This window comes from Pectinophora gossypiella, chromosome 9 (genome assembly GCF_024362695.1).
Source record: "Pectinophora gossypiella chromosome 9, ilPecGoss1.1, whole genome shotgun sequence".
NCBI classification, from domain to species: domain Eukaryota; kingdom Metazoa; phylum Arthropoda; class Insecta; order Lepidoptera; family Gelechiidae; genus Pectinophora; species Pectinophora gossypiella.
The window spans coordinates 11,115,143-11,129,059 of NC_065412.1; the positions used below are offsets into that span (position 1 = coordinate 11,115,143).

The 13,917-nt window shown below is 34.7% G+C and overlaps 2 protein-coding genes across 5 annotated transcripts in view; one reads left to right on the forward strand and one right to left on the reverse strand.

Moving 5' to 3' along the window:
• LOC126369646 (probable GH family 25 lysozyme 3) overlaps positions 1–13,917 on the reverse strand; it is a 222,776-nt gene that overhangs the window by 171,888 nt on the left and 36,971 nt on the right. The gene's annotated exons all lie outside the window — the stretch shown is intronic.
• Positions 1–13,917, forward strand: part of LOC126369717 (uncharacterized) — a 259,915-nt gene that overhangs the window by 135,413 nt on the left and 110,585 nt on the right. For all 4 annotated transcript variants that reach the window (XM_050014289.1, XM_050014290.1, XM_050014291.1 and 1 more), the window contains one exon: positions 10,198–10,251. In XM_050014289.1, the coding sequence (XP_049870246.1) occupies positions 10,198–10,251 (54 nt within the window). The remainder of the gene's footprint in view (positions 1–10,197; positions 10,252–13,917) is intronic.

The following is a 13,917-nucleotide window of genomic DNA, read 5'->3' on the forward strand; positions in this document are numbered from 1 at the left end:
ATACAACGCTCTGTCCATCTGCTTATGGTAATCAAGGAATATGAATTATGGTACATGAATAAAAAGCCTAAGTTTTTGTGACTTTTCGCTAAGCACGGATAAGTGGAAGTTATTGACTTTTGAAGCTTACACCAATGTTTTTCCAATGTTTTTGAATTAATAAGGCATTTACGAACATGATTTTAAGTTTATTTAAAAAAGATCAAGCTTCTTAATTAAATTTAAATTTTATAATGCGATCACATTAATAATGTCACGTGAAACATAAAACTTAGAATTGCGCACTTATAATAATTTTAAATATCAATTTCGTGTGTAAACAAAGAAGATTAATAAACACCTGATTAATGTTATATTTTTATATTTATTTAAGAGTATAATATAAATAAATTAACATCATTAAGTTTTTGCTATAATAGCGTGGTATATTATTATCATTATTCTTTGAAAAATCTTGTAGGATACACGTGTTATAATATACTAGTAAACATACGTTTTATGGAAAAATATCTTTCCACAGATTTCGCAAAGAATACCTAGCTGTATTACACTTTATTATTAAGGAAAAAGCAATAAAACAGGCAAAGGTACTTGCTACTTTAGCACTTAGGCCGCCTATTGAGCTCTATAGTTTATATTTCTGTTTGTTTCTGTAGCGTTGTTTTCTTTTGTGTACAATAGTTTTATTGTATTGTTGTGCAAAAGTCATTATTTTATTGCGACGCATATATTTCTAATAAATAAATTGAACTATTATTCTGAATTACATTAATATTTTACAATTGTAATTACAATTAATAAATAATATTCTTATTTCAATATATTATTTATTGTGACTGAATATTGTAAAAATGTATTGTGCTTACTTATATTAATTATTGTTAGAAATCAGAACATTACTTACGTAATTATTTTTTTAATGTTATAGTACTTTTATTTTTATTGTCAGAATTTATTTTAAGATTTTTCTAAAGTTCCTAAAATGTAATTAGTAGCAAAAGTAAGTAAAATATTAGTATAAGGTTTAGAATGTTGCCATCATCGTTATTACTAAGACTGAATGATAACTGGATATGCATTGTACGCTTTCTAGATAACAAAGTAAACATCAGAAGGTAGGTATATTTTGTTGTAAGTATTTAGTACTAAGATATCACTCGCAACTTTGTAATATAACTTTGTATGTACTTTATTTATCTTTGTATAGCGCGGTTAAAAGTATCAATCCTAAACTGGATACAGACACTTACATTAGTACACGCCTATTTCCCTTTGGGATAGGCAGTGACCACGGAATTCCACTTACGATAATGCTGACACCCACTTTCGCTTCTTCCACTCTCATCAGTCTCCATGCATGGTTGCCAGTTTGGAGTACTCCTGACATGCCCTTTCTTTAAAACATCCTGGAATTGTTAGCGGTATATATGCTTAGGCTTTCATCTTCCAACTCTACCACTTCACAAATCCTTTTCGCAAGTAAGTTTTTTCATTCATTTTCTCTACATGTCCAAACTATCTTAAATCATTGCTTTCTTTTCGTCACTTCCTTTTCCTTCACACCACAACATCATCAAGTTATCACACTATTCGTTAGGGTTATAAATTTATGTATGCATTTAAGCATGTTCGATGTTATTGAGTAAAATTTCACAGTGATAGATAGAAAGTGTGTCAAGCTGTTACTATTATCCACTCAAAGATTAGATAGTCGAAATAGTTTTAAAGAAGTAGTACTGTTTATTCTATACTTGACGGCAAATGTAAGCACGTGGGTGTCCTTATTTACCTATTTCCTTATTCTTAAGTACTTACAATTCATTCATTTCCAACAGCTTTTCCGTGAAGGAAAATCGTGTACTTTTGGTTAGTTTAAAAGGAATATAAAGGTACATAGTTGTGTTAAGGCGTGCAATTTTGCATTTATGTAATGTGGCGTCTAGACAGCATTACAATAGATTCTATTAAACCTGGGCCAAGTTTGATATCCTGTCAAGTCGAGTAAATACTTATTATACATGTGAATCTGGTCTGTGTGTTTGTCACACTGTAGTGGTGTTCCACTTGATTGGGGTAAGAAGTATCTAAACCTCTTTACTCTATCCAATTTATTGATGAGAGGATTCGAGACTGATTTCCCAGTAGCGGGACGTATATAAGCTGTGTATTGTCGTTATAATATATATTTGACTTTATAACTTCTAATTCATATTTGGATCATGTATAATTAATATCACGTGGTTTCCAGGATTTGTGCTGGGTTATTGGCTATAGAATCGCCCTCTATTACATGGGACTTAAAACGTAATTGGCGAGAAGAGGTTGCAATGTACATCTCTATCTACTCTAATTAAAACACATAATAACGGGTTCTTACCGCGTTTAAATGGGGATATGAGACTCCCGATATTTCGACACTGTTGCAAGTGCCATGATCACGGGATGACTGATGAGATTGGAGTGGAGTAGGTAGATCCATAATTTTCTACGGGCAGACATATCTGTCTACCCTCTTTCTATCTACTCTCCCGAGAAACAGACTTGATGCTATATTATGTGTTATTTATATTTTATGTAAGAGTATTAACATGAACACAAACATCAACAGCCTATATACGCCCTACTGCAGGACAATACCTCCCCTCAATCGACCGAAGACGGGAGGGGATGTGTAACCATACATGGTAAACCATAAACCTTTTTAGATACATAAATTCTCGCCATTCACACCTGGCTTACCCAATAAGATCTCAACATACCTGTATCAAGTTATCTTCCAGTTTCTCGCCCTATTTAATTAATTAGCAGAACTAAACCAGTCCATTATATAAGCTTAGAACAACTTGGTTATTCAATTATGCGGACACCTGTTACAGAGAAAAGAAGTTATATTATATCTTAGTATAAAACGTCGCTTTACTGTAAAATCCTTTCAATTTTATAGCTACTTAATTCCTTAGCAACTAAATGATTGAAATTGTAACGAATGATTGAAATAAAGTATATTTGTATTGTATTGTACTGAAACGATTAAATTAAGTCGACTAGAAAAGGAATCCGTCTTCTATTAGGTACTTGATTTATATAATGTTTTATCACAAAATAATAATGGAAATAAGTTGCAGCCATTCTAGATACGAAAGCAGATGGATTGTAAAGAACGGTATGGTGAAAAGTGATGATCAGGCCTTTGACTTTTATGATGGTCCATTATGTTGGAGTGGACTTATAGGCTATTACGACATGCTCGGGATGATAAACAGCTGAACGCATTTGTATATTTTAGTTTGACTCCCCGTCGACTAGAGAAATTATTCATCTCTCGTGTTGCTTCTGAGATCAATGACCTCATCAATCCTGGTGTCAGGGTTACTGTTAAGCCGCTATTGGTCCCTAACACAGCCTGTGTAACGACTAGCCAGGAGCGATCGCTACAAAGCACGGGTCATCTTACTTTCGGACTATTGGGTGATCAGCTTGCAGTGTCCTTAACAAACTAGGAACAATGCGTAATGCTTGCGAAATGACGTAAATTCAAAAATGTTACACTGACCTTCAACAAGCTTTTTTAAAAAGCAAATTTATTTACTTATAGCAACGTTGCCTACATAATAAAATGACTCTAAATATTGTTTGAAAAGCACAGGTGGCGAGTCCAATTGTCTACTACACACAATAGTAATCCAACCTTAATAATGTTTATGTATCATTGTCAAACTGTGTTTGGTATCACCATCGTTATGTGCGTCCTGCATACTAATTGACATATTGACCTCAGCTTTGTTTACTTTTACTACACGCACTTCCGATAGCTTGAGGAAATTATATAAGGTTTCCTTAAGGAAATCTTCGTATACATAAGTAATCTTTTGATCGTTCGAAATGATTTTCATGTGAACATTTTGTGAGATGTGGTGTAAAAGATGATATAGTGTCTAAGATTGAGAAGAGATTGTTAGGTTGGTTTGGACACGTAGAGCGGATGAATGATAATAGAATTGCAAAAGCGGTATATAAAGCGAAAGTTGATGGTAGGGCTGGCAGAGGAAGACCGAGAAGGACTTACATTGACCAAATTTGAGATGACCTTAGAAAAGGTTTAATACGATCTACTCTGAACCGGCGTGCGTGTATGAAGCGATTGATGAATGTGGAGGAAGCAAGAGAAGTGTGTCAGGATCGAATGCAAATGGAATTCTATAGTCTCTGCTTACCCCGGTGGGAAATAGGCGTGAGTTTATGTATGTTGTGAACATTTTCTCGTCGGCGAGATTGAGAGTGTAGAGTACACCCACTCCTCATCATCTATGTTCACTAGATTTGGATTAGATTGGTCTGACTGATCACCTGATTGTCCAAAAATAAGATGATCTGTGCTTCGGAAGGCACGTTAAGCCGTTGGTCCCAGTTACTACTTCCTGATGTAAGTAGTCGTTACATGAGCCATGTCAGGGGCCTTTGGCGGCTCAATAGTAACCCTGACACCAGGGTTGATGAGGTTGGTACTCCACCTCACAACCCACACGATTGAAGAAGAAGAAGATCATCTATGTTTAAGTCCCATGTATCAATAATAATTCACGCGGTTCCCAGGATTTGTGCCCGTTTATGGACAATAGGCTCGCTCACTATTGATGATGATGATGATGATCTCCTACCGATTTCGCCCATGGCAACCAGTTCGCTCGACACTACGTTCACTATTTCTTGGGAGTTGAACGTACCTGGCGAGTTGTTGGTTTAGGTATAGTATACATCTCTGCCTACCCCTTAGGGGACGTGGGCGTGATGCCATGTTATGTTATAAACCTACTACATTATTGTATTCTTATTATTGCAAGTGCGTAAATTATTTAGTTTAATAGAGCTATAAAAGTTTAGCATACAATACTGGATCACGAAGGTTTTTTATTATCGGTTTATATGAGTTCAAGGTCATGCTTGCTTATGTATGCCATTGTATGGTTTATTAGGAAGCACAACAATACATTAAGATGAATATGATCCGCAATAAACTGTACACTATAATTAATGTAAGCTAAAACATAATTGTAAGGTACAATAAAGGTATGCTTGGTAAATTATAGTTATTTTTGGCTTTCGCATGCCATAGTGTTGTTATGATGTAAGTTATACATATTTCCTCTATGCTATTACACGAAAATTATGAAACAATGTTGTTCTATTTTTATCGAGATAGTAAAAAATTCGCAAGGACTAGGGGATCTCATAAGGGTACATTGAAACAACTCATTTAAAAAGCATTAGTGCAACTTTTAAAATTTTGCAAAGGAAAAAGCAAATGCGCAAATGTCAAAATATTGCTTTTAAAATTTTGCTTTTAAGTTGTTCGGTTACGAAGATTAAAATATATACAATGTATGCAGTTTTGTCGTCCGTGCCATGTCACATTAATTTATTTGACATTAAGTGCTACAGAGGAATGAATCTGTCCAAATAAGTTAATGTGATATGATACGAAAATTTACATTTAATTATGCTAGGGACCGCGCCTGCTGAGGTTATGCATGTTACACGTAAAAGTACGAACATTATTGCAAAAATATATCGCTCACGCAATGGAAATAATACTAGTAGCCATAATGTCGACATACTGCCATACTTTCATCACAAGTTGATTAGCGTGTTCTGCTAACGTGGTACATAATATTGGCAGAACTTTGCTATTTCTATAATAAATAAATCATTATCTCCCTAGCATTATCCCGTTTTTCACAGGGTCCGCTTACCTAACCTGATTTGAATAAGAATAAAATAAATTTATTGCCAGTATTTGACAGGTCCGGTTTCAAATAATAAATAACAATAATGTGTTGTATTAATTATCAATTTAGCTGATTACCTTTTTTTGCTTTTTGGAAACGCACATTCCCGATCAATTCATTTTCGGAGGTATGTGACTGTATTGGGCTGGTTTTCCGTTCGCGTGTTGAAAGGTCAGACAGGCAGTCGTTTGTGTAAAAATCTGGACCTGTCAAATCTTCAGGTTAGGTAAGCGGACCCTGTGAAAATTACGATTATGAGCTGCTTACCTTTTCTAGAAACATTTACTTACAGTTTGTTCTGAACACCTAACCTACGCAACTTTGTATATAGATATATTAGATAAGGCTGCATAGACAGATTTTGGCTACCCATGTAATGAATGATAGTCGTCCGAGGCAAATCTACAATAGGTATATTATATTATGTTCTGTATAGCTGCAGTCGGTTAAATAAAAGAAAATTTATGAATACTGACGCACTTATCATGTGAAGACCAAACCGCCAAAACCGAAGCCAAGACTGGCCTCAGAAGTTTTACATTATTTTAATAATCAGTGTTGATGAGGTTGGTATTACACCTCACAACACAAGTCACACGATAAGTAGAAGACAAATTTTAACTCCACTACCGAATATGTTTGCTTTTGAAGCATAATTATATAATAAAAAAGATTTAAAAACATTCTAGAAAATAAAATAGTTAATATGTATACAGCATCTATGATCTCAGCTAACTAAACAAAATGTCAACGTCTTGCGAAGGACTACAGACAAAAGATAATGAGAAAAAATATAATATGAATATTTAAGTGTACACTCAATTGTATGGACCGCTAAAATAGCACTTTGCTACTTAACAAAGTCGCTTATAAGAATAGATATAGCTACCTATATACTTGTGTATATTAGCTATTACTTAAAGTCAAGAGCAGTTCCGAGACGAAGTTATCTAAACAAACTTTTTTAAAGTTTATTTAGGTCCATAATATATATTTTAATATTTAAAACTGTAAGGGTCAAAATATGTACGTTCTTATTCTATCTTTTTAATTATGAATGGTACACAATACATGTCTACCCACATTATGATTTTTTTTTTAGTTTTACTCAGATTTCTAGTCTACTTCTTTTTTTTCAGTTCATTATACTTATACAACTAACAACTACAAAGTTAGTTAGGTTAGGTTGTATATAAAATATATGTATACATATTTTTTTGTTTGTCATCATAAGTTAACAGATATTAGCGGAATAGACAAAGCTGCGGTGGGTTATACAATTGAATATATGTACATTATATACATCAATAGGTACATATATTATTATAATTTATGCAAATAAGAAGTTCATAAAAAACTTGTCTGTTTGCTTTTTGTGACATCAAGTAATACAAGCACACTACTGTTCAATCACTTTTTATACGATTCTGAGTTCTACAAAATTATACACTGTATATCACATTTGTGATACGATTAGACACGGTATCTCAAATTTCAAAGAATCTTGGAACTTATCGTTATGTAACTTAAAAACCAGTTATTTATTTTTAAATCCAAACTGAGCTCTGTGTGCAGTTATTTATTAGGTAAATACATTTTCTCTGTTCTAATTTTGTGTAAAAGATAATTATCGTTGCTAACGCAAGGTGCGATTTTCCTTAAGTTATAAATACATCCTGTAAACATTTACTTACTCCTTACAAAGTCCAAGCAAACAGCAGTCTGTGCGGATAATTTGAATGACGACGACACCGGCGCAGGCGCCTTGTGACCTCTACAATAACTCCTTTGAGCAGCTGAGTAAGAAAACTATACGTAAAAAGTATACAAATCAAACAGACAAATGAATTACTTTTTAAGTACTAAACATCAGAATAAGAAATTGCTGCGGAGAGCAAACTTTGATGCCATAAAAAAATGTAGTGTTATGTAGGTGATGGTTCGACATTCCATATGGTTGGTCCTACATCGGTTAAGTCGGGTCGAGATTTTTCGTTTGGAGTTAAAGCCGAATAAGGTCCGAATTTGTGCCGTCGAATCAGAATCAGAATCATTTATTCAACGTAATTATCATGGATAAACTTGTTGAATTTACGTCATTTCGCAAGGTGTTATGGCTGAGGAGAAGAAATGACAAGAAACTGCAACAGCAACACATCTTTTAAATACCAATGAGGATATACATTACAAGTTATTTAATTACTAGAGGAACACATTCTATACCAGACATTTTTATCATTTAGGTAGTCATTAATCTTATAATAAGCTTTTTTACATAAAGTAAGCTTCACGTGAGCTTTAAATTTATTTTCTGACAAATTTAAAATATTATCTGGTATTTTATTGTAAAAACGTATACGTAACCCCAAAAAAGATGAATTTAATTTACTTAATCTAAAATTTTGAATAACAATTTTATTTTAACATGTAAACATAAAACAATGTTATAACAAATATTAGATAACAGCAACCTGTTTGTTTACGGTGACATTATAGCCAGTGGACGATGTCCGACAACCGTGTCGCGTCACGCTTGGCCGGCTCAACCTTCCGTGCGCAGGAGCATGCTGCTCAGTCCGCAATTAGATAAATTAAAAAGTCACCGAGTCTTGTTGTGGGTCGAATGTTTGAAAGTGTTTTTATTAAGGCTGTGCTTCTTATTTGATGGGATAGAAGCGAAATAACCTCCTTGTTTCGAAGTCGGTTAAAACAGTAAAACATAGACAATGTTCTGTTACTTAACTTCCCAGGCATGTAGTAAAAATCAACAGGGACATTTACATACATAAGGTCACGAGCATTAATATGTATACAGTTTGGTACCATGTCACATTAACTTTTTTGACAAACTGAACTGTAAGTCTCACTAAATGTCAAATGTGTCAATTGGACAGAATCCTAAAGTGGGTACATTATATTGCTCATGACTGTACATAAACTCATGACTGTACCTACAATACATATCGTCGCCTTATACAATACAATACAATACAATATAATTTATTGCACTTTTACCCTTGACTTTAATGTTATACAAAAAATTCACCAGGTGGCCTTATAGTTAAGCTAGCAATCCCATCCAAGCAGGTATAGGTCCCCTAGGTAGATCTCTCTCTCTCCTTGGCATTTATTATTCCCATCTGATGGAGGAGTCTGCCTCCCCCCCCCAGGTAGATATACATAGAAAAATTATTTAGGTAATAAAAGCGTAGCGGGATAGACAGTGCAAAAAAAAAAGAATTATCAAAATCGGTTCATATACGACGAAGTTATGCCCGAACAAACATAAAAAAAAAACAAAAAAAAAATATACGGTCGAATTGAGAACCTGCTCCTTATTTGAAGTCGGTAAAAATAAAAGTTAAAAATATATAAGTATACTTACACAAACTACCTACATTAAAAGCAAAATGAAGCCTACCTAGTTAAAACCATTTAAGTGTCTTCTCGAAAAATGCCTTTTCGAAAAATTACTTTCTAATTTGATTATCTTCAACAAAACCTCTTCTTCTCCTCGTGTGGGTTGTGAGGTGAATTACCAACCTCATCGACCCTGGTGTTAGGGTTACTATTGAGCCGCCAAAGGCCCCTCACATGACACCTAATCACACCACCACCATCAAGACCACCCCACCTAACTACCACCCACCTTCTTCTTATCGTGTGGGTTGTGAGGTGGAATTCATCAACCCTAGTGTCAGGGTTATTAATGAGCCACCAAAGGCCCCTGACATGGCTCATGTAACGACTACATACTTACATCAGTAAGTAGTAACCACCCACCAACCACCTAACAAAACCTCGATTTCTTACCTGTGGTACTAAGTAGGCACTAAGTAGGTTAGGTACCTACCCAGATTTCAAAATTTCAACACAGTTTTATGAATAAGTATTTCGTGAATCTTAATGCGTCAATATCCTATACATGTTTTTGTCTTTACCACGACCTGACACAGATTTTAAACTTGTAAACAGAACGAGGGAAAACCACTGCTCTATTTGACTGAACTATATAACATAATAAACTGTATTACCTATGTATAAGCTGCGAAGGTAACCTACCTACCTAAATGAGTGACGTTTGTCATTTTTATGAATGTATGCATGCTATTTTTTTCTTGCAATAAATAGTTAGGTATAGGAATACGGAGAAGACTAAGGGACTACCAGACCAATCGATCGATGGTAGAATAGAATAGTCGACGTCGATCGATAGTTTCTACCAGACCAATCGATCGACCATCGATCGACGGCATCGATCGATGGTAGAATGGAATAGTCGACGTCGATCGATAGTTTCTACCAGACCGACGTATCGATTATTGTCATCGCCCGGCAATCGATCGATTAATTTTAAATTACCTACATGACATTACATTTACATGCTAACCTATGTTTTCATTTGTTCCAGCTATGTCGACCGATGGGTCGACGACGGATATCAATGGGTTGCTCAATGATACTGGTAAGTTTAACACTATAGTAACATTTTTATTTAATTTTTACATCTTCCCGAATTTATATCTCCATGACTTTTTCATTGTGCTAAACATTGCACGAAGTAATTTTGTTTTTGTGTGCAAAGAATCGTGTGGAGCAAATGTGAGCAAAGTTACAAAATTCAATTTGCAAACAAAATATAAATAAATGCCACACTAGCGCCATCTATACGTTACTATCAGTATCACTTCCTATTTCAAACGCGTTATGAAGCAATAGTCATGCCCCTTAGTAGCTGTTACCGTAGTTCCAATGCAAACTGATAGATGGCGACACAATAATATTCTTGTAAGAAGCGCCATCTAGTATTTGTAGTTGTTGCGATTGTAGTTCCATAATTTCTTAATAGATGGCTCAGTCAGACTGTAAAGTTGGTATTAACAGACAGTTAAGTGAGCAATAAAATAATACGGCAGTTGTTCAATAGGTGGCAGTAGTAGCAAGTATATTCTTGGTATATTCTGTTACTTTCAGACTTTGTATCTTTTCGCGCTCTTGTTACTTTTGAAATATTGTACATACAATAAAAATAAAAACTAATTTCACTTCGCAATATTTTAACTTTATTAAGAATAGTTAAGTAATAACTGAATATGTATTATATTCCTAGACTTAGAATGTTTCTTTCCGAACGTCATTGATGACGTCATTGGCAGTAGGTAGTGTCATGTATTATAAAATATAATCCAATTACCTTACCTATACCCATAGTAAAGTTTGATACGTATTGTAGTACGTAAACAGGTACTTATACTAAGTGTGAATGACGACTGCATAGGTGTTCCATACCTATGTCCATAATAGTGTTTTGCTTTTAATTTTCTGACGTACAGGTAAGTGACTCACACAGATTTCCCGTACATTACTTATCGTTGCGTAAGGTGCTTTTTTATCTGTTCATTCGCGTAAGATTTTTTATGGTTGCGAATTGTAAGAAAAGAACAGTTTTTGTTTGGATCGCCCATTAAGGATTTTGTCGACCTTTTAGGATACGGGAAAGTCCCCGCACATGGATGAATATTATATCAATTGAAATAGTTACCTATAAGAAATTTTATTAGGTACCTACTTATTGATTTATTCTACACAGAATTCGACAGGTAGGTTGCTTGCTGTAGACTTGACCAGTAAAAAGTTTCCTTACGAATCTTTTCTTGGGAAATACACGAGGAAAACGTATCAAATTTTATCGAAACCGCAAGAGAAAAACCGAGGGAAAAGTTGATGGCATAGATAACTATAAAAGGTGTATACCTAATACCTATTAGGGAAATCTATGAATATGTACGTGCTGCCTTACTTACATATCAAAATCGAGTACTTAGTACTTACCTATTCTGCTTTTATGCTGCTAGCTTCGCTGGTAGTATAGAATAAAGAATAATACTACGTGTAGAACGGTAACACTCCGCCCCGCACCAATTTGTATCGAGGGTCCACTTCACCCCTTATGGGTCTTACTTTAGTCTTTACGTAAATGAATGTAAACCGCTGAGGAGTAAAGGGTAACAGCGCACGGACTGTCTGTAAAAATTATAATTATTTTTAAGTGTCTGGGGTGCGCTTCGTAAAAGTCTTTAAAAGTAAAGTCTTTAAGTGTCTTTAAAAGTAGCATGGAATTGCTGCACCGACAAGAGCGTGGCTCTTAAATTAAAGATTATGCGGTGTGCTTGTAGTATACAAAAACCACAGAACAACTGCGACTGCTTTATTATTCTGAGTTAGTCATGAAAACCGACAAAGACCTTTCTAACATGACCTTTTTTCCTGTGGGTTGTGAGATCAATGACCGTTTTCATCAACCACCAGGGTTACTAGTTTACTATATAGTAGCCAGGTCCGTGGCATCCGAAGCACGGAAGCCATAAGTGCAAGAGTTTCTATGTATGTAGGTATCCAAGATGAAATTTCCCAATAACGAAACTTGGTTATTACTAAGTAGAGTTCAACAAAAACATTATTTTGCTTTTTGTTTATTCGTAAAACATGTACTTAGTGACGTATTATAATGTCCGATTGTGTTACGAAATGACGTCTACGGTTGACATTGATGAAAATATTCTGTTGCAAAACAATGATGTAAAAACTTCTGTCCACTTTGTTGGTGATGAAAAAAGATTTACTGTTGTACTGTGCGATACTTTTGGTTACACAACGGAAGTCACGAATGGTTCTTGTGACGTTCGTATACCTAAGTTCCGCACATGCATAACCAAACACAAGTGTCAAGATAACCGTATGGAAGACCCGTGGTAGTCAAATTGAAAGAACGCTTGACTTGCATTGTGATGTCGCAGGTTCAAATTCAACACAGGCCTATACCAATCACTTTGGAATTTGTTTCGAATTCATATTTATGTATCCATGAAATCAAACTTTTGCCCATAAAACCTTCCACATTTGTTTCCCTTTTCTTATTATGTCCTCCGTGGTTCAGTGGTTTCGCGTTGTGCTCACAATCCGCAGGCCCCGGGGTCGAATCCCGGTGGGAACATATCAGAAAAATCACTTTGTGATCCCTAGTTTGGCTAAGACATTACAGGCTCATCCATTATGTCCAAAAAGTAAGTTGATCCGCGCTTCGGACGGCACGTTAAGCCGTTGGTCCCGGTTACTACTTACTAACCGGGTTTTATAATTTATTCAAATTAAATTATAAAAAAACATTCTAAGAGATACCTTATGAAACTTACAAACTCAATTAAGATATTATGGGTGGAAGCGAAGGCTTTATAGTTGAGATCATAAATCGTGGACATTCAAACGATTTATCTTTGATTATTATCAAAGGGTTCAATCAAGGTGCAAACATTTCAAGCAAGCTTATCAAACAGCTTCAATCTTATGAATCTGAAATGATCTTGACATATTCTGACAGATAACACATAAGGGTAATCATTGGTAAGGTAGTTATAACTCAAGAAAATATGTTACAGTTGAAGCCATGTTATTATAATTACGAATAACTGAACAGTAGTTCTTAGTAACAATTATTATATTAAAGAAGTATAAATACCTATTAGCCGATAACGAGATGACATTTATTGATCATATGCTTCATAATGAGATGAAAAACACTAGGTGTCCTATCAGTTGAAGATTAAATACCTCTTGTAAAGGCAATTATGATTATTTTATTTTTATAGCTTACATTGACATAGCTAGCACAAGGTAGATAGAATAACAATCAATGTCAAGAATTGTTGTTAAGAAATAAAAATGTTTAATGTTTATTAAATAACACTTATTGATGCTAAGGTATAAGGGATAGTATTGGCTATATAGATAATGACTAGAATCGATGCTCTGTCTCAGTCGTTATGAACAGAACCTCTACAATTTCATAGAATAACAACGTATTATTTATTTTTATTTGTTACCTAGGTATATTCTTATCTTTCTGTAAAAAATCGGTCCGGTCAATATCCCGAAAAAGATCTACATAAAAAGCGATCAACAAACTGATGCAACTTCCGAGACGGTTTCAGAAAGACTATTATCATTGACCGCGTCAGATTAGGTTCCCGGAGTATTCCACTCGATAACAGTTTTACTGTGAGGGCAAATGTTAGCTATAATTGGAACGATAGTGTTTATCTCACCCCCTGTGGATCGATTACCGTTTATCGAA